Below are 21,421 nucleotides of genomic sequence, written 5' to 3' on the forward strand. Positions count from 1 at the left end.
TTTAATCAGTAATACATGTCTATATTAAACTACAAACTCACTGACCATAGAATTTTATCAGTTAGATGTGGATTAACAGGTTTTGTCCTAAAAGACCAGTAGCATACATAGAAAGTGGTTAAACCACACTCTTTAGGTTTTGCTGTTTTGAATCTCATTGTTACTGTCTTTTATCAATGACTAATACCAAAGGGTGCTTGGAATTGTCCTTGGTCTGTTTCTCTGTTTTTCATGTAGTTCAAAAGTCACAGGATCACTTAAGACAAATGCCAGAGAAGCAATGAGACTTAGCCAGTCAAGTGACTTTTGAATCACCCTGTAGATAGCAGTACAATTCTTGTATGTGATACATTTGCTCACTTAAAATCTCTTCTCATTTTCTAATTCGTGTAGAGCTTAGAAGAGGAGATAACAACCATTTTATTAAGTAAAGAAAGCTTTTCTAATTGTTTGACTGGCACCTTCACCACTACTGCAAAGCGGGCAGCAGAGGGCGCTGGTGCTAAAGCTCCAGCTGAATCTCTTTCTCCGTTCCCCTCCACACGGCCCTCTGAGGTGCTTCACAGTAAAACAGTGATTGGTGTTTTTTTTTTTTTTTTTCACATGACAAACTAATGTGCCTCACATGCTGCTGCAGTGTACCATAATTACATTATTAAAACACAGTTTTAGATTTATGGTCAGTCCAAGTTAAAGTGCATTGTCTGCATGAGTAGGGTACAAGGTGTCTATACAGTGATTGATGTTATGGCTGTCACAAATTAAGGTGTTTCTCTTCCACTGTTCGATGGGTGTATAGAAAAAGAAAATAACATTTGCTGTCATAAGCAATGTATAGTACGTTAGGTCAAGGTTTCAATTATACCTACAGGATCACTTTAATGGTACTGTGCCAATGCTTATAGCTTTTAATTTTTAGAAGTAGATGTATTTGAATTGCAAATGAGACTATAAGGCCTTTGATGGAGATGGCGCTGGTAATTTAAGGGTGTATAGTTTTTTTTTGTTTGTTTTTTAGAGAATTTTAAGATGATTTAACTTGTAGCATACACTATTTCTAATACACTATTTCTATTTGATTATGGTGGCAGATTTGACTGCATTTAGTTTAACCAATATAAAAAGCTTGTTCATAAAATGTTACATTTTGAAGAACAATTTAAACTACGATACAGTATGTTTGAAGTTCAGTTAGGACTGATTTTGTGTGTCAACACTCCAGTGTTGTGCTCTTTGTAATCTGTTTAAAAAAAAACAAAAAACAAACAAAAAAAAACCAAGATACTGCATATAAAAAACCAAAAAAGAAAAACAAAACAAAAAAACTGCATTATTGGAAGTGTTACATTTTATTTGATCTGTATAGTCATCACCTTTATCATTGCCAATAATTAATACAAAATCATGTGGACTGGCCATGAATTGTGACCCATCTTCCCAGCCTAACTGTTTTATCAAGTGCCTGTTCTGGCTTCATCTGGCTTAATTTGTGCCACTCGTGTTGCCTTTGTAAATGACATAAAATACTATAGGGCTGTATGTGGTTCCCATACACATTCAAATGAAAGACTTTATTAGGTTTATTATAATGACAAGTTGCATGATCTTGTGCAAGACAAGAGTTTTTCTTATTTTTTAATGAGCTGATCACAATGATGACAGTATGACTCCAAACAAATTACTGTCCATCACCTTGTTTTGCTCACCACTTTTTGTTAGTCTGAAAATGCTGGAACCCCTACAGTGCTATAGCTGTATTTGTTGTCCACAATCAAGGTTACTAAGTAATGACTGGTCCCTGTGGTTGCTGTATGTTTCACAGAAAACCCCAAGAATAGATGGACCTCAGCCAGACAACAGTGACATCACTGTTGTTTGTTGTCTTAAGTTATATGGCTTTGTTCAGCAGCAATCCATTTTCTGCCACATTTAACCAATCTTTCACTCCATTTATTCCAGTGGTCATTGCCTAGCCTTCTGTTTGCACCTCTCACAAAACATACTGTATGATCTGTTCACTACCTGTTTTGTTTGTTTTGACCTTTTTTCATCTTTTATATTTTTTCCATCCATTTTTTTTATTTTGTTTTCTCGTGTAGACCTTAGATGAAAAACAGAAATCAGAGATGGGGGAGGAGGCAGAAGTTGAGATAGAAGAGACTGTCATTGAAGAGATCAGGAGAACATCCAAAGTTAAAAACAGCCCTGACACTACTGAAAGCCCTGCAGCAGCCATTATGTCAGGAGAGGGTGAGAAAGAGCCTGAGGAAGAGGCTAGTAAGGCGAGCACTTCTTCCGAGAGCCATAGCGAGAGCGAGGATGAAGCCGAGTACCACCCCCAGGTGGCTGTGGACCAGATAAGAGAAGAAACTGAAGAGAATGATGAAGAACTGGGGAAGGAATGCCAGGTGCCCGCAGAACAACAGCTTGAAGAAATTGTGTTGCCTCCACCTCCTGAGGTTCAGGGAATTGCAGATGAAGAAAAGCAGGAATGCAAGCACCTAGGAGAAGATGAAGCTCGGAGCTCCCCAGCGGAGAGAAAGACAGAACAAGAAGCAGAAAAGGCGGAGGAGCCCAAAGTAAATGGGGAAGTGTCTCACAGTGTGCCCGAAGTTATCCCCCAGGTTATTTGTTGCTCTGAGGTAAATGCGTGCTCACAGAAGTAGGTTTGTTTTTTTCCCGGCCTGTATATTTTTGGCACCGCCACCTGCCACGTTTCTTAATGCTGTCTTCCTGTTCTCCCTATTGCTCAGAACCCGAGGTCAAATGAATGAGGTTTCAGATCCTTTACATATTCCCCACTCCTACAAAAACATGCTGATCATGCAGCAAAGTTTCTGCCTACTTCAGTCAGTGTTTCTGGCTGCCTTTTTTAAGCTTAAGCTTAATTTTTTGTTTGTTTTGCGCATAAATATTTGTCAGTGTCCTGTTACTTGTTTTTGTGATTGTCTGTCTTACGTTGTCCGGTTTGTTGTCAACTGAAACGATTTCAAGTTTACAAAATGAATGTTGTTTGTGATGTTAGGTTTGTTTCAGTGTGTGTCACTGGGTCCCCAGTCAAACCTGTCTTCCCTGTCCCTGTGCAAGATCCCAATATCCTTTATCTGCCTTTATTTGGTGCATTGATTCGGAGGAGAGTTTTTGTTTTAATTGCCAACAGACATTTCAGGAATGGAAATAAAACTCCCATTACATAGCAGTTTGATCCATTCCTGGTTTAATAAAGCACACCTGAGCTTTTTACCTATAGCAGTTTGATCCATTCCTGGTTTAATAAGTCACACCTGAGCTTTTTACCAATACTTTGTGGCTAATCAAGCTCGAAATAAAACCTGGAATGGGTCTTATTTTCATCCCTGCATTTGGAGCAACTGTGATGGTGAACAGACTAATGTTCTGGTGAAGTTGCTTTAGCACCTTCTGCATAGCAGTATTGTTATGACCTATTTACCTGTAACCAGTGGGTAGACAGTTGGTTAATGCACACAACTTAAATTTGTTGTATATAACTCTATGCTAATGCTTCTTAAAGTGTTATGTTTTTTAGAGTTATCTTGAGAATGATTTTACAGTAGCTTGTGATGTAGGGTGGAGGGTCTGTTATTAGCCGCTGTACTTACTGTATATTCTCCATTTGCTTAATTTCATATTACTGGGAATGCTCATATTGGGGTTTTATCTTATGTGACGAAACATGTATGTGGTGTTTGTGGGATTTACTGTCTTGGTTTATATTCTGCAGCCTCCAGTGGTAAAAACAGAGATGATGACCATCTCTGACACCTCTGCTGCCCAGAAAACAGAAATCTCGACAAAGGAGGTTCCCATTGTGCACACCGAGACTAAAACTATTACTTATGAAGCTGCCCAGGTACATGTTATAAAGCATGCACACTACACTATATAGTTCAGTGTTTGGTTTAGCTAAATAGCATTTTGTCTAAGGAAAATAAAAACGTGCTGTCAATAATAACTGTTGTTTCTTTGTTTGTTTGATTGTGTTTGGCATTTCTTATACATACATACAATAACTTTGTTAAATATTTATAACAAAAAGTAGTAAAACCCTTAATTGTGTCATGATTTTAATTGTTTTAAAGCTGGATGGCAGTGGAGATGGTGAGCCTGGTATTCTTATGTCTGCACAGACCATCACCTCTGAATCACTCTGTACCACAACAACTACACACATTACCAAGGTAACGTCCGTTTACAATGAGTGTATTCATCACTAAATGTTAACTACATTTCTTGACTCTTTAACATAACTCTGTGCTGTGCCTTTTGAATTTTAAACATGCCTAATTCTAAATGCAATCTATCTCGCTAATGCTAGAAGTATTACAGTAATAGTGCTTGTTATTTCGCCCCTGTCTTGCATCAACACCCCTCCCCCACTTTTGCCTTAACAGCAAGTCTACGCCCCCAGGGCGCTGACTCGGCAGAATCCTGTGTGTGTGTGTGTGAGGAAACCCAAACACACCACCCGCACAACCCAACCCCAACAACACATCTGTGTGTGAGATATATATATATATATATATATATATATATATATATATATATATATATATATATATATATATATATATTATATATTAAAGTAATTTCTAGAAATTTATGGAAAACAAAGAATTTTAGGAAAAATCTTTTCTAGTGAAAGTTTTGCTTTTGTGGATGAGGAAAAAAGTTACAAGAAATAGATGTATTTCAGCATTCTTTTTGCAAAAAGAAAAAAAGAACGAAAGTATTCATACCCTTTATGCTATGATAGTATTGTCTACAAGGTACTAGAAATAGCAATATGATAATGCAAAACCTAATTCTAGAAAAGTCGTGAAAATGCTGGATTGTAGGTGACCATTATTAGAGAGTAGAAAAGGGTTAGGCATAGGATGATTGCTGTCATTACCAATAAGTCAATATGGGAAAAAGTAAAGAGCTATCTAAAGACCTTAGGCAGAACATTATTTATTGTCATAAAGCTGGAGAAGGATACAAGAAGATGTCCAGGCATTTGAGTATCATAATTTCAACAATTGTTTCTATTATCAAGAAGTACAAGACTCGTGGTACTGTCACAACTGTCCCTCGATCTAGAAGAAGGAGGATTCTTTCACCAAGAACAAGTAGAAGAATTGTGAGGAAAGTTAATAACAATCAGAGATTGACTGCCAAAGATATTCAAAGTGAACTGGCTGCAAGTGGGACTTGGGGTTTTCATTTCAACCATAGGTCAAGTATTGCATGCTAAAGGTCTCAATGGTTGCAGGCCAAGGAAAAAGCCACTCTTAGGAAAACGTCACAAGGACAATCTCTTAAACAGCATTTGAATGACGGATATGAGTTCTGCGCTAAGGTTTTGCGGCGTGAGGAAACAACAATCAAGCTATTTGGTCACTTGGAGAAAGTCTGGAGAGATGTAAAAAGTACCCCATATCTACTGTCAAGCATCATTAATGAAAATGAGACAGAGAAACATGCTTAAAAGAAAACAAAACAGTGTTTCAGTATAAACTATGGGTATCAGATTTCCCAAAAGAGACAGTTGAGACTTTATAAATTTTTTTGGTTTTGTAGTTGAACCAGTAACCATCTTTCATTTGTAAAACAATAGTGATTTTCATACAACGTGATCTTCGTAAAGTTTGTATTAAATAATCTTGCCTGAGCAACCATTGTCTGCAGAGCTGACTAAATTAATGTCCTGAAATAACAGAATTCCTGTCATGGATTTTTTTCCCTCATAAGACATTGAGGGAGCTCTGCATACAGTATATTCTCGATTGAGGTCTAATTGATTTATATAAAATACAACAGATCTTTAAATTCACTAACTACGATTATAAAAACGTGCATTTTAGGATGGAAGTGTAAGATCATTACATTTGCCAGACTTGTTGTTTTTGTTTGTTTTATTTTTGGTTAACAGTCAGTAAAAGGTGGACTTTCTGAGACAAGGATTGAGAAGCGCATTATTATCACTGGTGATGCAGATATTGACCATGATCAGGTATGTAACCATACATTTTTCATTTTCTGGTCTTCATGTGAGCTGTTATCAATACAAAAATGTATTCAGCCAGTTCTTTCTCTGCATGGCTGGCCAACTTTAATTGTATTTTGGTAAACTACCAATCAAAATGTTGACAATGCAACAGCTGTTGCAGCCAATCAGGTCAATCAAGTCGCCAATTTCCACATCCCGATAAAACCAGAGCACAGGAAGTACCTGTGGTTCGCATTTCAGGGAACGGCATATGAGTTCCAGGTCTTGCCATTTGGCCTCTCTCTAGCTCCCCACTTCTGGGCAATGTCACAAAGAGAGGTGGTGACCACAGAAGCTTCCAATCTAGGTTGTAGGGCTGTCTGGAATGGCCAGGGGTTGCAGGTGTGTGGAAACCCCCATGGGAGGGTCTTGGCTAAATGCTTTGGAGCTGCGGGCAGTTCATCTGGGATATCAGCAGGGATATACAAGAGAGACGTGTGTTGAGCCATAGACAACACCACAGTGGTGGCTTATATCAACCACCATGAGGGTCTTCGGTATTCCGGTCTCAATCGTGTTGCTCAGAAGCTTTTGCTATGGGCCCACGAACACCTGTTTTCAGTAAAAGCAGTTCATCTGCCGGGGGTGAGGAACTGGACGGCGAACCTTCTCTCGAGATATGGCCCGCACAGTTTGGATTGACACTTCACCCAGAGGTTGTGAACCTCAGCTGGGAGAAGTTCTGGTGTGTGAAGGTGCATCTCTGTGCAACCCAGGAGTCCACACATTGTCCCCACTGGTATTCCTTAATGGAGAGTGGTCACTCTCTCGGTATAGATGTACACTGGACCCCACAACTTGTCCCATGGCAGATATACTGCAATTTTGCAGGACCTTTTTGATGAAGGGAAATCTCCCTCCTTGCTTAAGGTCTACCTGGTAGCTATTTCAGCTTGCCTTATTTAAATTGATTCGGTCTCGCCAGGAGCACGCTTCCTGCTGGGACAGTTTTTTAAGGGGTACTCGGAGGTTAAGACTCCCTAGAAAGGACCCTGTCCCTCGTTGGAGGCTCACTCTAGTGCTGGACGCGCTTACAAGCCTCTTCATTCAGCCAAGCTGATTTTTGATGGGGCCAAAACTAAGGTTACTCACTGCGCTAATACTTCTTTACTCCCTAAAAGCATTTCTGCTTTCTATATCAACCAATCAGTTGAACTGGAGGCCTTCCATCCACCTCTTTTCCAGTCTGACAGGAAGAGAAAGTTCCATACATTCTGTCCAGTTAGAACATAAGAAGAACATAAGAAAGTTTACAAACGAGAGGAGGCCATTCGGCCCATCTTGCTCGTTTGGTTGTTAGTAGCTTATTGATCCCAAAATCTCATCAAGCAGCTTCTTGAAGGATCCCAGGGTGTCAGCTTCAACAACATTACTGGGGAGTTGATTCCAGACCCTCACAATTCTCTGTGTAAAAAAGTGTCTCCTATTTTCTGTTCTGAATGCCCCTTTTTCTAAACTCCATTTGTGACCCCTGGTCCTTGTTTCTTTTTTTAGGCAAAAAGTCCCTTGGGTCGACACTGTCAATACCTTTTAGAATTTTGAATGCTTGAATTAGGTCGCCACGTAGTCTTCTTTGTTCAAGACTGAACAGATTCAATTCTTTTAGCCTGTCTGCATATGACATGCCTTTTAAGCCCGGAATAATTCTGGTCGCTCTTCTGCACTCTTTCAGAGCAGCAATATCTTTTTTTATAGCGAGGTGACCAGAACCTGACAATATTCAAGACACAAGTGCATTGTACAGTTTTAACATTACTTCCCTTGATTTAAATTCAACACTTTTCACAATGTATCCGAGTATCTTGTTAGCAGGTATAGCTTCCCCACATTGCTTAGATGAAGACATTTTCTGAGTCAACAATGTCTCCTAGGTCTTTTTCATAGATTCCTTCTCCAATTTCAATATCATATGATATTTATAATGTACATTTTTATTTCCTGCGTGCAGTACCTTACACTTTTCTCTATTAAATGTCATTTGCCATGTATCTGCCCAGTTCTGAATCTTGTCTAGATCATTTTGAATGACCTTTGCTGCTGCAACAGTGTTTGCCACTCCTCCTACTTTTGTGTCGTCTGCAAATTTAACAAGTTTGCTTACTATACCAGAATCTAAATCATTAATGTAGATTAGGAATAGCAGAGGACCTAATACTGATCCCTGTGGTACACCGCTGGTTACCACACTCCATTCTGAGGTTTTTCCTCTAATCAGTACTTTCTGTTTTCTACATGTTAACCACTCCCTAATCCATGTACATGTGTTTCCTTGAATCCCAACTGCGTTCAGTTTGAGAATTAATCTTTTGTGCGGGACTTTGTCAAAAGCTTTCTGGAAATCTAAATAAACCATATCATATGCTTTGCAATTATCCATTATCGATGTTGCATCCTCAAAAAAATCAAGCAAGTTAGTTAGGCACGATCTCCCTTTCCTAAAACCATGTTGACTGTCTCCCAGTACTCTGTTACCATATAGGTAATTTTCCATTTGGATCTTATTATAGTTTCCATAAGTTTGCATATAATAGAAGTCAAAAGTTACCTGGTTCAGTTTTGTTTCCCTTTTTGTGGATCGGTATTACGTTTGCAATTTTCCAGTCTGTCGGTACCACCCCTGTGTCAAGAGACTGCTGCATGATCTTGGTTAGCCAAATTAATTCTTTCAGTTCTTTGAGTACTACTGGGAGGATCTCATCTGGCCCAGGGGATTTGTTTATTTTAAGAGCTCCTAGTCCCTTTAACACTTCTGCCTCAGTTATGCTAAAGTTATTTAAAACTGGATAGGAACTGGATGACATGTGGGGCATGTTGTCAGTATCTTCCTTTGTAAAAACTTGTGAAAAGTAATCATTTAACATATTTGCTATTTTTTTTTTCTTCCTCTACGATTTTGCCATTTGTATCTCTTAAACATTTAATCTCCTCTTTGAATGTTCTCTTGCTGTTGTAATATTGGAAAAAACATTTTGGAATTGGTTTTAGCTCCCTTAGCAATGTTCATTTCTATTTCTCTCTTGGCCTTTCTAACTTCCTTTTTGACTTGCATTTGCAGTTCTGTGTACTCTTTCTGTGTACTTTCTTTTTTGTCCTTTTTTAATGCTCTGTAAAGTGCCTTTTTTTGCTGAATATTTTTTTTAATTGATCTATTAAACCATTTTGGCAATTTAGTTTTACATTTAGATTTGTCTACTTTAGGGATATAATTGTTTTGCGCCTCTAGTACTACGTTTTTGAAGAACAACCATCCTTCTTCTGTGGGTGTTTTCTCTATTTTACTCCAATCTACTTCTGTTAGTCTCTGTTTCATGCCTTCATAGTTTGCTTTTCTAAAATTGTAAACCTTAGCTTTAGTCTTTACTTTTGGGGATTTAAAAAACACTTCAAATGAGACCATGTTGTGGTCTGAGTTTGCCAGTGGTTCTCTGACCTCTGTTTTAGTTATTCTGTCTTCGTTATTTGAAAAGACTAAATCAAGGCATGCCTCCCCTCTAGTCGGTGCCTTCACAAATTGTGTTAGGAAGCAGTCATTTGTCATTTCCACCATTTCTATTTCGTCCTTCGCGCTACCCACCGGGTTTTCCCATTTTATTTGGGGGAAGTTGAAATCCCCCATTAGTATGGCTTCTCCTTTGCTACACACATTTCTAATGTCATTGTATAACAGATTATTGTGCTCACCGTCTGAATCTGGCGGTCTATAGCATGCTCCTATTATTATGCCTTTTGAATTTTTGTCTGTTATTCTGACCCATATTGATTCGGTTTTATTTTCTTTGTCCAGGTTTAACACCTGGGCTTCAAGACTGTTTCTTATGTATAGCGCTACCCCTCCTCCTCTTCTGTCCTGCCTGTCTTTCCTATACAGTGTATACCCACAAATATTATATTCGTCCCCATCACTCTCAGACAACCAAGTTTCTGTAACACCTATCACATCATAGTTACCTGTTAGTGCAGTAGCTTCAAGTTCTAGAATTTTGTTTCTGATACTTCTAGCATTTAGATAAATACATTTAATGGTTGTCTTACCTGAGTTGTTGTTCTTGTTTTGATGCGGTCTCCCTTCTGTTTTTTTGTTGATTTCTCCCCCCTTCCTTTCTAGTTTAAATGCTTCCGAACCTGCTCGAGGATCTTTTCTCCAAGTAGACTAGTTCCCTTGTTATTTAAATGCAGTCCATCCCGTCTATACAGATAGTCCTCGTTGTAGAAAGTGGTCCAATGATCAAGATAGGTGAAGCCTTCCCGTGTGCACCACGTCTTCAACCATTGGTTTTGATTTATTATTTCCAGCTGTCCATATGGTCCTTTGCAAGGTGCGGGTAGTATACCAGAAAATACCACAGTTTTGGTTTTCTCTTTTAATTTCCTTCCTAGCTCTCTGAATTTGTTTTGCAGGGATTTTGGTCTGTCTCTTCCAATGTTGTTTGTACCGATGTGGACGACTACTACCGGGTCGTCTCCTGTTCGTTCTAGGAGCCTGTCCACGTTTTCAGTGATGTGCTTGACCGAGGCTCCCGGAAGGCAGCACACTGTTGTAGTAAGGGGGTCCAAACTGCGAACTGAACTTGCTGTGTTTCTCAATATGGAGTCCCCAACAATCATGACCTCCCTTCTTTTTGCTGTCTGGTCACCACTGTCAATAGGGTCCTGGATGTTGTTCCTTTCATTCTCTTGTTGTTGGTTCTGCTCATCACAATTCTGAAGTGACTCAAATCTGTTGGTTGTTTTGATTTCTGGTGGTTGTGTTTGACGAAGTTTCTTTTTTTCCCTGCTTCTGCCTACCTGAACCCAGCTGTTCTGACCTTCTATCTCCCTGGTGGCTTTCAGTCTGTTAGGGGTGATGCAGACTTCCATGAATTGTGGGTGTGCCAGTTCCTCAAGATCTTGTTGCTGTCTCACTTCTTCCAGCTCCATTTCTAGCATGCTTACTAGTTTATGCAAATCCTGGATCGCGCGGCACTTTACGCACACTTGGTTTAGCTCCGCTGGGTTTTCTCGGATTTCCCACATCAAGCAGGTGTCACAGATTACTGGCTTGAAGACCATGTTGAGGGTTTTTGTTTTTTTTTGAAGTTTAGTTTCTTCTGCAGCCGTCAACCTGCTTTCAAACTGCTTCGAAACTGCTCTGTACTTTTCCACGCTGTACTTCTCCCACTTGCTGTCGCTTCCACTCGCTGTCGCTGGGAAGACTGCCTCGTTTAACTGCGTTGTTCTGCTGTGCTGTCGGCTCCTCCCCTCGCCCGTGTCTCAAAACGGCGCTGAATTTGAATCAGCTGCTCCGAGTTTCAGCTTGTTTGTTATCAGAAAAACACACGCGGCTGTGTTTCCCCAGTGTCCTCTGTTTTCTGATTAAAGCAATTCAAGATGCAATTTCTCCTTTCTGCTTCGAAACTGCTCTGTACTTTTCCACGCTGTACTTCTCCCACTTGCTGTCGCTTCCACCGCACCCAGAGTTGGCGGCAATCTGAGCAGATGTTTACTTGATTCGGTTCTAAGTTCCACGGACAAGCCCTATCTAAACGGTGGATGTCGAGGTGGAATGCAGACGTTCAGGATTGCATACGATGTAGCCAACCTGACCTACTAGAAAAGGTAGTAGATCAGCAGAACCCTGGTTTTGGGACCAGAAGTGTTCGATTAGTCTGTATATTGTAATGCCAGCAATAAGCTGTTTTTTCAAAACCCCTTTATTTCTTGACTGAGCTACAGTGCATTGTTACGAGTGGACTTCTTTAAGAAATATTTGTCCTAAAAACTACAGTGTCTCAAGGACTTAAATTTAAAAAAAAAAAAAAAGAGTTAAATATGGTCATTTTGAAAAATAGAATTTGCCATTTCCAAGAATGGAAAATCAGGAGCCCTACATATACACTGCATGAGGGTTCTCCCTCACAGTACTGTGTGCCATGGGCAAGTACATCTGCCAGTGCTGCAAGTCCTTCACTTGCGACTGCTTGGGTATTGTATCCCATTAGGTAATGGTTACATTTCATATTTGAAAGGGAACTTTAGGTTATTATCATAACCCTAGTTCACTGAAATAGAAATGTAACCATTACCCTTCGAGGTCGCTGCATTACTCCAAGAAAATGGCGCTGAGCCATATGCATCACTGGTATTTATCTCCCGAGAGACGACGTCTGACGTATACAGGGTTCTTAAAGGAGCAGCTTTGCTATAAGTGCTCATGTAATTTGGGCTATAAGAGATTATATCCCATCAGGTAATGGTTACATTTCTATTCCAGGGAACCAGGGTTATGAAATAACCTGAAGTTTTGACCCTGTTAAATGATCAAATTGGAAGTGAAAGAGCAGTTTAGACACAAGGAAGACTAACACAGTTCTGTAAGGGGTAATCTGGTTCTGTTGTGATTTGTGATGGACTTATTATGTCTAAACTGCCCTAAAATTGCAAGTGTACAGTATATTAGCAGTGGTTTAATTAAAACTGGTGACCAAAAACCTGTAGCAACAAGTCATTAGCGGTCCCTTCACCTTTCAAAATAGATATGCTCCTGATAGTTTAAAAAAAAAAAATACTCAAATTAGGAATTCAATTTTCTTCACTCCAGCACCTTCATTAAGTGCCTGTCTGTGCTTACAAGAAGAGACTTTTAAAAATGAATAGTTTTAAAACAAATTGCAAAATTGATGCAGTGAGAGAAATGTCATTTAGCCCTCAATTCGTAACATTCAAGCAGGCATTGAAGGCAGCAATTACTTTAAAATATAAAAGCCTCTTTTCTTTTTCATAAAAAATGTTGGCAGACCCAGTCTTTCATAATCACAATCTAGCCTAAACAACAAAAAAATGGCAAACTAGTTCTTAAAATTAAGCTCTAAGCTGATATTCATAAACTGTGTATGATCAGTTATTAAAATAGCTTGAATATTTATATGTCTTGAGTTGTTGAATATCTCAAGACATAGATTGAGTTGTCTTTTTAGTTGTTGTGGGAGATGGGGAATTTCATCTAAATCCCAAAAGAACTATTGTATTGCTACCAGAATTTTTCCATTGGTTTCATACTGTACAACAATTACAATGTTTATTAAAAAAAAAAAAAAAAAAACATTCCACAAACATAAGGCATATAGACAAGATTCTCAAACACATTCTCAACATTGCTGATTTTTTTGTTTTGTTTTGTTTTGTTCTATTTTTTCTTTTTGTTTTATTTTTATGGCATCATCCTTTTCTTTCTTTTTTTCTTTTATAATTTTGGGTAGGCCTTGGCCCAAGCAATTAAGGAAGCCAAAGAGCAGCACCCTGATATGTCCGTGACCAGGGTGGTGGTACATAAAGAGACTGAACTTGCTGAGGATGGGGAGGATTGACTGCAAGGTAAGGGAATGCATTTTCCGCAGTGGGCTATAGAGGGGCTCCCTCGTTACCTCTGCCTCTTTCTGGCATGCTTCTGCCATTCTGAAAATACAAGCCAATAGGAATCTCTCTTTAATTTTTTTTTTCATGCTTCTTAAACTGTAAAACTGTTTTAAACTACTATATCTTAAAATACGTAAATTAATAAGATTTTTTGTTCACAGTTTTTTTTTCATAGTTTGCAGGAGTTCTAAAAATACATGTGTGTATATAGTAGTGGTGGGCAACAATATGAAAATGTTATCGATATTGTGCATACATTTCGATATCGATTATATCAGTCTTCCAAAACACAAAAAAATATTAACGCGCAATTGCTATATATCTATATATATCTATATTATATATATATGTATATGTTAACAGATATTTACATATGAAAAGCACTAACTTCATTTAACTTAGTGATGCTTTGCTTCATAATATCCACAGAGAAAAACAAGGTCTTGTTATCTTTATCTTATATTTATCTTATATTTCCATACTTCATTGCACAGACTATGGGGTTGTTCATTTTCTAGCCATTCTGGAATTAATTCATTTTTAAGCTGATAATACCCAAAGTTCACATTTAAACCACGGCGTAAGTAATCACACTGACAAAATTCAATGAAACGCTGACGCATGTGCATATCTCAAAATAATGCTAAATTCGGCACCGGCAACATTTTACGGATGGCCAATAGTGCCAAACTTAATGCAGCATGCAAGTAGCGTTTGGTACCTAATATGTTGTCGACATAATATGTTGTCGTAATATATATTTTGTCACAGACAAAAGTATTTGGGCAGTTAATTCAGCTTTATAATAAAACAACAAATTATTGCATTAGATACATAAAATTAAGTATGACATGCAAAAACTAATTTCATACTTTGATAAAAGTTTTTGGGCAATCAAAATATTTCATATGAATGTGCAAAAACCAAGATGCAAACCTTTGTTAAAAGCAATGCACAAAAGAAAGCGATTGCGAGTTTTCCATTGAATACTTGAAGAAGCCTGATGATTTCTTCAACCAAATGTTATGGTCAGACAAATCTAAAATATAACTTTTTTTCACCAAGAAAGCAACAATGTGTTTGAAGGAAGAGAGGAGAAGAATTTAAAGAAAAGTTAATCATGCCCAGTGTTAAACATGGTGGAGGTTGTGTGGTGGTATGGGCTTCTTTTTTTGCCTTGGGCACTGACAATCTTTGTTGTAGAAGGATCAATGAGTGCTGCAAAATACCAAGAAATGTTGCACTCTCATTTGTTTCTCAGTGGATAATGATCCTAAGCATTCTGCAAAGTCTACAAAAGGATTTCTGAGGGAAAGGAAGGTTACAGTTATGGATTGGCCACCTCAGTTCCAAGACTTGAATCCAATCAAGACGTTGTGGATTGATTTGAAGGGTGCTATTTAAAAAAAGAAACCAAAGTCATTGCACAACTCAAAGCTGTATGTGTTGAAGAATGGGCAAAAATATCTCCAGAAAGATGCCAGGAACTAGTTTCGAAATACAAAAAAAGACTGGAAGCTGTAAAGAAAGAAAAGGGTGGGCACACACAATACTAATGTAAGGGTGCCCAAATACTTTTTTGTCAAAGTATGAAATTAGTTTTTGCATGTTATTTTTCATTTTAAATGTGTAATAATGTGTTAATTATGTAATAATGTGTTGTTTTATTATAAAGCTGAATCTCTACTTAAATTATATCTTTCATAGAAAATTAGAAATCGCTTTCTTTGTGGTTTTTCACATTTTTTTGAACTCTATGAGCCTGGAAAGCACAATTCAGACTAAAATCTTCGTTTTCACCTGCTTTTAAAAAATGTGTACATAATGTTGAGTGATATTTTTCTTTATACTATATTGAGCATTGTGTTTCTGTATCCCAATCCTAAGTCTTTACCGACTTACCCACTTTCATTGCTGTTTTTAGTTTTATTTGTTTTTCATTTTATTGATCAGTGCGTATTCATATTCTGAACAAATTCGACTTCCCTTTCAAAAGTGTTTAATGAGTGATACCGGAGCATGTTTTTCATGAGTTCTTGTTTTATTTTTCCATATTCATTTGCTTATTTGTGTCACACATACATTGAATCAAAATAATAGTATTACAGTAATGTAGATAAAATAGTCATTAGCAACATGTAGCCCTGGCAGGAACAAATTATAGATCTGCAAAATTAAAGTGTGTCCATTGAAATGAACCATTGTCTGAGCTATAGATTATTAAAACAAGAGATATAATTATAATCACTTTTGCACTTGACTGCAGTGAGTTTAAACTTCTGGAGATAGTTTACAGGAAGTCTGCATCTCAAGCATGTGTTTTTTTGTGGTTAGCCTTTGTAAATGATGGGTAAGGTGTTTGATTTCTGGGAAGAAGGGTAACAAACTGAAGCGCTGGGTATTCTGTCCTGTTATTTGAAGCATACCTGTACACAGCTCAATGAAGAGCAAGACTTGACTTGCATGGGACTTGGAAAATCTGTCCTCTAATTCTAAGTTTGTATGCGGTTTTAACAGTCTATTGAATAAAAGTAACTAGGCAGATACTAGCATGATTAACACTGACCTTTCATAACCTTCATAAAGGGATGTCATCTATTCATTCCAATATACAGTGCCATGAAAAATATTTTCCCCCTGTCTGATTTTCTGCAGTTTTGCAATTTTTTTTTTATATTGCACCTTATTTATTGAACATTGTACAGTGGAGTACACTATATCAGTACACAGCCTGATGTTACTTATTGAAATAAGGAAAACACTGAGGTGTTTAAAAGTGAACTATGGAATGTATATGAAGAGACAAGACATAATGTTTGTCAAAAGAAACAGTACAATCCCATATGGCAGGATGTTACGGGGTCTGCTCAATTGATCTAAATAGCAGTGGATCCAAATACTGTACAGTCAATGAGAGCTAAAATCTGCCAGTGCAAGTCACTCTTTAGTGCTGGGAAGGCCCTATAAGCCATTTAAAGGGTGGTGGTATTCAGTATTCAGATCCACAAACATTAAGATCAATTGAAAGGACCCCCACATCATTTTGAACTTCAGTATTTTTGTATATTGAATACTGAAGTTCAAATACTGGATTATGTTAAAATATTGCAAAAAAGTTGACGGAGGAGCAGGGGTGAGTTCCCTAATTTTTTTTTATTTTTTTTTTAGAACTAAAAATGGTACCCCATGGAAGTTGTCCCTCAGTTTGAGAATATTTCTAAGCATCTTCAAAGTGGAGCAACGGGTCAGCTACTGTACCCTGAAGAATTTTAGAAGATATCTTCGAGAAGGCAAGATAAACTCACTATTCTGTCTGTGCTTTGCACAGTTCCTATTTTAAAGAAAACCACTTAACATTCCTACCTTTTTTGTTTCATTTTATAATTAGTGCTGTTGCTAAATTGTTTACCATTATTAAAAACAAGTAGAGTTTACAATATAGAGTTATTGTAAGTAGCAGTCACATTGGATACATTTCTGTTATGTACAGAAGGCTTATCTTTAGATTAAATCGATCATCTAAAAAAAATGTATAACTTGAAAATCAATTGGATTTATTATTTACTCTGTATAAACTTATATCAAACAAATTAATGGTAAAATAATCTAATTGGGTACATTTTAACGGGACCTGATTTCGTAGACACGCTGTGTCATGAACACTCTTGTATGCAGTCAAGCTATGTTAGGGAGGTGTATTTATCTACCTCCTACTTTAAGTTTTCAATTTGAAGCAGCTTTAAAAATTAAAAAAAAAAACAAAAACAACTTGCGTTTCCATAACTTTCTAACATCACTAATCTGAATTATATTTGTAGAATATTTTTGCTATCTTAAACGCTTTGTCTTAACGTGTAATTTGATTTTGCTGTTACTCGAGCATATAAATAAAAGTTTTTTTTGTTTGTTTATTTGTTTGTTTGTTTTTAATTAAAACAAAATTTAGAAAAAAATCAATTTCACCAATCTTTGGTCCTGTCCTGTAGCTAATGAAGACAGCTTCCTTTTGCTTAGCAATCTTTAAAAGAAGAAATACCTTGCTGAAACCCAGTGACTGTGTCAGTTTGTTTGTGACCCCCCTGTGTATAGCAGAGGGATAAAATTCGATTTTTTTTGCAGCTTGAAAGAAGTGTTGTGTTTTTTTGTTTGTGTTTTTTTCCACCCCTGTAACACTGTTCAAATAAAAATTTGTTTATTCTGTTTTGCAGTTTTGTTTGTGTACATTTTGTAACCCCCCCCCCCCCCCCCCCCCCCCCTTCTAAGGCTACACCTTAAAATTACAGTACGATTTACTAGAATTACTACAGATTTTAATTATTATTATTATTTTTTTTTTACTTTTAATCTGAACATTACGAAGATGTCCAAAACAAGAATGCTGCAGCAAGGCTGTCATCAGTTGCATAGAAACAATCCTTTACAGACCAGGAAACTCCATTTTGATCATTAACATCAAGCACAAGTCTCTTTTTAAAACAATAACAGCAGTTTCACCATTTTGGGAGCACAAAATAAGACTAAAAGTGACCATAAATGCAAAAAGGGATGAAACTGTGGGAAACATTTTTAAAAAAATGTAATGAGGTACTGTGTGGATTGTAACAAAAAAAAAAGTCTTCCTTGCATTGTACCATGGTGTCTTCCTAAAATGTACAAGTTTAAAAATGTTGTTTGAATTTTTCCGAAAGTAGTAGTTTCGCTCTATTTGCAGATAAGGAGAGTTTTTTTTTAATGTATAATAATCCCCATGCCTTGAAATCTACATCTCAAATGTTTTGGTGACGGACATTTCATATGGGGCAACTGTATGGCACATTCACTTCTCTATTCTATGATGTAACACTTTTTGTAGGACACCTACATGGAAATTAATGCTGAAAATAACATTACTCAAATATGTGCATTACATTTTGGAATGTGACACAGACAGCTTAATCCTGCAAGATAAAATTAATTTAATATCACATTCTGGGTAGTTTTCGTTTCACTAAATAAGAAATCAAAGGTTGACCTTAAAAAATATGTCAATTGATTTTAGTACTGAGCATTGTACAGTCAAGTATGAAAATTAATATAGGCAAAATGGATCTAAAAATAAGTTTACACACTTTTTTTTTAAGCAATTGGCAGCTTCTTTTATTTTTATGTAAACCCATTTAAACTACTGCCCAGTTAATTGTTTCCCTCTACCACTGTCAGCTTGATTTGTGTCCATAGTCAATACAATCTGCTCCTGGACATTTACAGTGCTCTTCTTGACACAGACTCTTGCTTCAAGTCACAGAAAAGTACTGTGGCACAATTGCTGTGTCAAAGAAAGACAATACAATATGCACATGTGGGACATAGTCCCTGAATATGATAATATATGAACATATATTAATGATATAACTGGACTAATTATTGAAACTGCTGTGTCTTAAGAAAAGGGCCCCTTGGCAGGAATACTGAACTGAAGATGACTAGGGCTAGGAGGGTGGCATCTGGACTGGGTGAGGCTGAATGAGCAGTAAAAAGACTGTAAAACTGCAAACACAAGCAGTTTGGTGCAAGATAGACATGAAGTATAGGTGTCAACTGCAACAACAAGCTGTTGGAAGAAAGGAAGCAGACCAAAGACAAATCTCAAAGATCTGTAAGTTAAAAGGCAAAATACACAAATGATCGCCTGAAAGTGGCTACTCATCAGAGTGAAAAGACTATAAATATCCAAGCAAAACTAAACATTTTGCGCTCCACATCGAATGCTAAACAAGGTGATGTCCAGGGGCGGCGCCACACTTGGGCCTTTTGGGTCCGGGCACACCCATTTTGCTCATGGCCCCACCCAGTAATGGAGTGATTGACAATTAAAACATTTCATGCCCAACCGTATCAGACTGTAATCCGCTGCGGTGAGTGTAGCGCATCCTCGTGGTTCAAAAAATATATCTGTCCCACCCACCTCAGTACCGTTGTCGTGGTTATGAAAAAAAGATTGGTGATTGGATAGCTGAAACATGAGATCTTGCGTCTTTGATAGTATAGTATCGAAATTAAGCATGTCAGCAGCAAACATACAGGAACTTTTCTTTCATTGCAAGGCAAGGAAGCAACCAGCTTGTGCAGCTGCTGTTTAGTTATTTATACTGTACAAATGGGTAATTGTATGCACAAAATAATGTGATATCTTGTACCAATGGTAAGTCGCCCTGAATAAGGGTGTCTGCTAAGAAGTATAATAATACAGAACGTTTGGCCAACTTTGCAGTAAACCGGAGCTATATTTGTGTGTTACGTATTAGCTATGTTCTTTGTAAAAACAAAACGAACCGACGATCAACAAATGCACCAGTAATGCAAGTACCTACATTTCATTTTATCAATTTGAATTCAGTTGACTGATGCAGCTGAGATGTATGTTATGCTCAACTCATGCCTCTATTCCTGTTTTGTTTTTGTTCCCATATAACTGACACTTTTCTAAATCTCAAAGGGAAGTATTGACATTCACTTTTAGTCGCTGTATGAGAGCTTTTTAAATTTAAGCTCACTTTGGGAAGTCGAATACACGTTTGAGAGTTTTTTTCAGAAATTTTCTTTATGTGTGGTAGTGACTTGTAGCTCTCTAATGTTACGGAATTTATGTTGCTATGCCTGTTGGTGGTAAATCATATGTCTGATTGTCAAAATGTTTTGGTAGCGTGTGCGTTCTTGGAGAATTTGGTGCTATTTCTGACAGTATAGCGTGTCCTCAGTACGCATATTGGTAATTACGTCATTATGTTTACGGCATTAAGTCATAAACGGCCCGTCCTTGACAATTTGGGGCCCAGCCAGGAATTAAATCCTGCTGTCGCTACTGGTGATGTCACTCCGCTAAGCCAAGCTGCAACTCCGGGACTCTTTCTAAAAAAGGACCCAAGACAAGGAAGCAAGCTGTAAGCGAGCCAACGACCACAAGAGACTGAAGCCCGCTGGAGGACTGTCGTAAAACTTACAGAGACTGTTATCAGACAAACTAGTCTAGGTCTACTGTACACCAAAATAAACTGCCCTGCTACCTGCGTAGCTAAAAGATTCAGCGAAGAAGACAGAGCGGACGGACGCTGTTGTGTATCCTATACTGAGGACTGAAGACTTTCTTGCAGCTGTTTGTTGATTCTATTGAGAATTGAAAGTGTTGTCGAGTTTTATCCAATGTGGGATTGAAGGCTTCATTGCTGAGAGGAGAGTCTTTTGTACTGGACACTTCAAAAGATTGAGTTTCCAAACCAGCAGACCAAAAGTCTAAAGCTTCAAGGAACCGTTGAGTATAATTCCAGTTGCATTTTCCTTTCATGGAACTAAATTCATTAATTGTAGCACATTCACATAGAATTGAACTGTTAATTATTTAGTTTGTACACTTTGCAAGTGAATTAACTTTCAGTGAAACTTGATGAAGTAACTATATGTAATCTACCTCATATTGTTGTATGAATAATTTCTTTAAAAGTAAACTTGCCATATCCGTAATCTACATTCCATTAATAAGCTTAATGTGATGTATTCTATATTCTGCATCATTTCAGTTTGTATGTGGGCATGTATGTGTGTGTGTGTGTGCGTGTGTGTGCGTGTGTGCTAGTCACTAGCTACGTCACAGCTTGCTTGAGGTCCTGAGTTGCTGCCTTGTGTGTGTGGAGACAGGTGGTGTCATATTTCAATTGCTTGCTAGCCAGCATGAGTGCAGTGAGAGTTTTGAACTGTGTAACGTGCTTAGAGACTAAGAGATGTATTTTCTGACTTTTCTGATTCCTGTTTAATATTTGTGTATTTAATAAAATACTACTGTTGATTAAACATTCCTTGTGACTGTGCATGTATGTGTGTTCATAGTAAATCCTCCATCTTTGTAACACATCAATTAAATATTATTAATAAGAGAACTAATAAACCCATATAAACATTCAATTATCAATTATTGAATTGTTCCTACACTCTTATGTTTAAAAATCT

At 37.5% G+C, this 21,421-nt stretch overlaps 1 protein-coding gene across 9 annotated transcripts in view; it reads left to right on the top strand.

Moving 5' to 3' along the window:
* LOC121315805 (protein 4.1-like) overlaps positions 1-17,350 on the top strand; it is a 117,023-nt gene extending 99,673 nt beyond the window's left edge. For 6 of the 9 annotated variants that reach the window (XM_041250238.1, XM_041250242.1, XM_041250243.1 and 3 more), the window contains 7 exons: positions 394-555; positions 2,100-2,642; positions 3,743-3,871; positions 4,101-4,199; positions 5,933-6,013; positions 13,285-13,399; positions 16,610-17,350. In XM_041250238.1, the coding sequence (XP_041106172.1) occupies positions 394-555; positions 2,100-2,642; positions 3,743-3,871; positions 4,101-4,199; positions 5,933-6,013; positions 13,285-13,392 (1,122 nt within the window). In that variant the 3' untranslated portion in view covers positions 13,393-13,399; positions 16,610-17,350. The remainder of the gene's footprint in view (positions 1-393; positions 556-2,099; positions 2,643-3,742; positions 3,872-4,100; positions 4,200-5,932; positions 6,014-13,284; positions 13,400-16,609) is intronic. The other 3 variants (XM_041250244.1, XM_041250246.1, XM_041250247.1) reach the window with 2 other exon arrangements.
* The last annotated feature ends 4,071 nt before the right edge of the window (positions 17,351-21,421 follow it).

This window comes from Polyodon spathula, chromosome 5 (genome assembly GCF_017654505.1).
Source record: "Polyodon spathula isolate WHYD16114869_AA chromosome 5, ASM1765450v1, whole genome shotgun sequence".
NCBI classification, from domain to species: Eukaryota; Metazoa; Chordata; class Actinopteri; order Acipenseriformes; family Polyodontidae; genus Polyodon; species Polyodon spathula.